The sequence below is a fragment of the Nematolebias whitei genome, unplaced genomic scaffold (genome assembly GCF_014905685.2).
Source record: "Nematolebias whitei isolate Nwh7 unplaced genomic scaffold, NemWhi1 Nwh_scaf_7398, whole genome shotgun sequence".
In the NCBI taxonomy this organism is placed as follows: Eukaryota; Metazoa; Chordata; class Actinopteri; order Cyprinodontiformes; family Rivulidae; genus Nematolebias; species Nematolebias whitei.
This window is the reverse complement of record NW_023625943.1, coordinates 1-1,410: the sequence shown is the minus strand read 5'-3', so window position 1 is coordinate 1,410 and position 1,410 is coordinate 1. Positions and strand designations below refer to the sequence as shown.

General features: G+C 38.0%; 1 protein-coding gene across 1 annotated transcript; it reads left to right on the top strand.

The window, feature by feature from the left end:
• Positions 1 to 265: 265 nt before the first annotated feature.
• On the top strand, positions 266 to 722 carry hace1 (HECT domain and ankyrin repeat containing E3 ubiquitin protein ligase 1; the record flags this gene model as incomplete). The annotated part of the gene is given in 3 exon segments (XM_037697336.1): positions 266 to 362; positions 431 to 532; positions 616 to 722. Coding segments are annotated over 3 exon segments (306 nt in total), but the record flags the coding sequence as incomplete, so codon positions are not given.
• Positions 723 to 1,410: the final 688 nt, after the last annotated feature.

The following is a 1,410-nucleotide window of genomic DNA, read 5'->3' as shown; positions in this document are numbered from 1 at the left end:
AAAGGGAGTTTTTTCTTTCCACTGTTGCCACTGTGCTTGCTCAGGATAGGAGACTGTGACAAAATGAAGATTCAACTTGTCTGCTGGCCTCCTTAGATAGAGAACTTGACTAATTTGCTTTTTTATGTATGTGAATGCTTCTGTAAAGTGCCTTGAGACAACTTTTGTTGTTATATGGCACTATATAAATAAACTAAATTGAATTGAATTAACCTCTGCACCACCACTCCCACCACTTTGAATAATATGTTGTGTTTTTGTTTAGCCACGGCCAAAGAGACACAGCACAGATCCTGCTCTCTCGAGGTGCCAAGTACGTTGCTGATAAGAATGGAGTCACTCCTCTGGATCTCTGTGTGCAGGTGGCTTTAGCCTTTTTACGTTTTAATTTTGTTTTCTGCAGTTTCCATGCTAATCGTATTACTTTTAGGGTGGATATGGGGAAACATGTGAGATTCTCATGCAGCACCATCACAGATTGTTCCAGACTCTCATCCAGATGACACAAAATAAAGACATTAAAGAGAACATGGTAATTAGTTTGTAAACTTAGTGGACTGGCTCTGTGTGTGAATTGTTTCTAACTGTTTATGCTGTGCATTTGTTTGTGTGTAGCTTAGGCAGGTTCTGGAGCACGTGTCGCAGCAGAGTGATGGTCATTACCACAGAGTCTTGATAAGTCTTGCAGAAGTGGCAACCACCAATGGTCACAAACTTCTCAGGTAGATCTGTGAATTTAACTGGTCTTGTTTAGTCTGATTCTTTCTTGTCTGTTGCAATAAATATCCATATCACCATATGATTTAACTAGTTATGCACTAAGCAACATCTAATAGTTTATTCTGATGTAAACAGGTGTTCAGGTCAGTCAAATTCAAGATGGCTACCATAGCTAATCAACCTTAGCATACACAATATATACCTGTATATCACAGCCAGTTTTGCTTAAACTGATTTAGTGTGGTGGTAGACAGGAGTCACTGACCTATTATACTCCCAAGACAACGTATGGGGTGGTGGGGTTGTGGTGGCATTTAACAAGACAATGAGATCCATCTATCCATTGTCTTTTACTCGCTTCTTCCATTTTGGGTCACGGGGTCACCTGTGCCCATGTCCATCAATCACTGTGCAAAGGGCAGGGTACACCCTGGACGGGTCGCAAGTCCATCACAGGGCTACAATGAGATCATGTTTTGTTTTTAATAAGCGTAACATTTAAAAAATAGCATAAAAGTTCATTTACACACATTATAAACATAATTGTTTGGGTGTTTAAAATCAATGAACATCGCCAGAGACTCAGCATGATAAAACAAATTCTTTAAAAAAAACATATATATAAATGTATTCATTTCATTAAAAACAAAATTATGTACAATAGAAAACAAACATAAATATATATATATA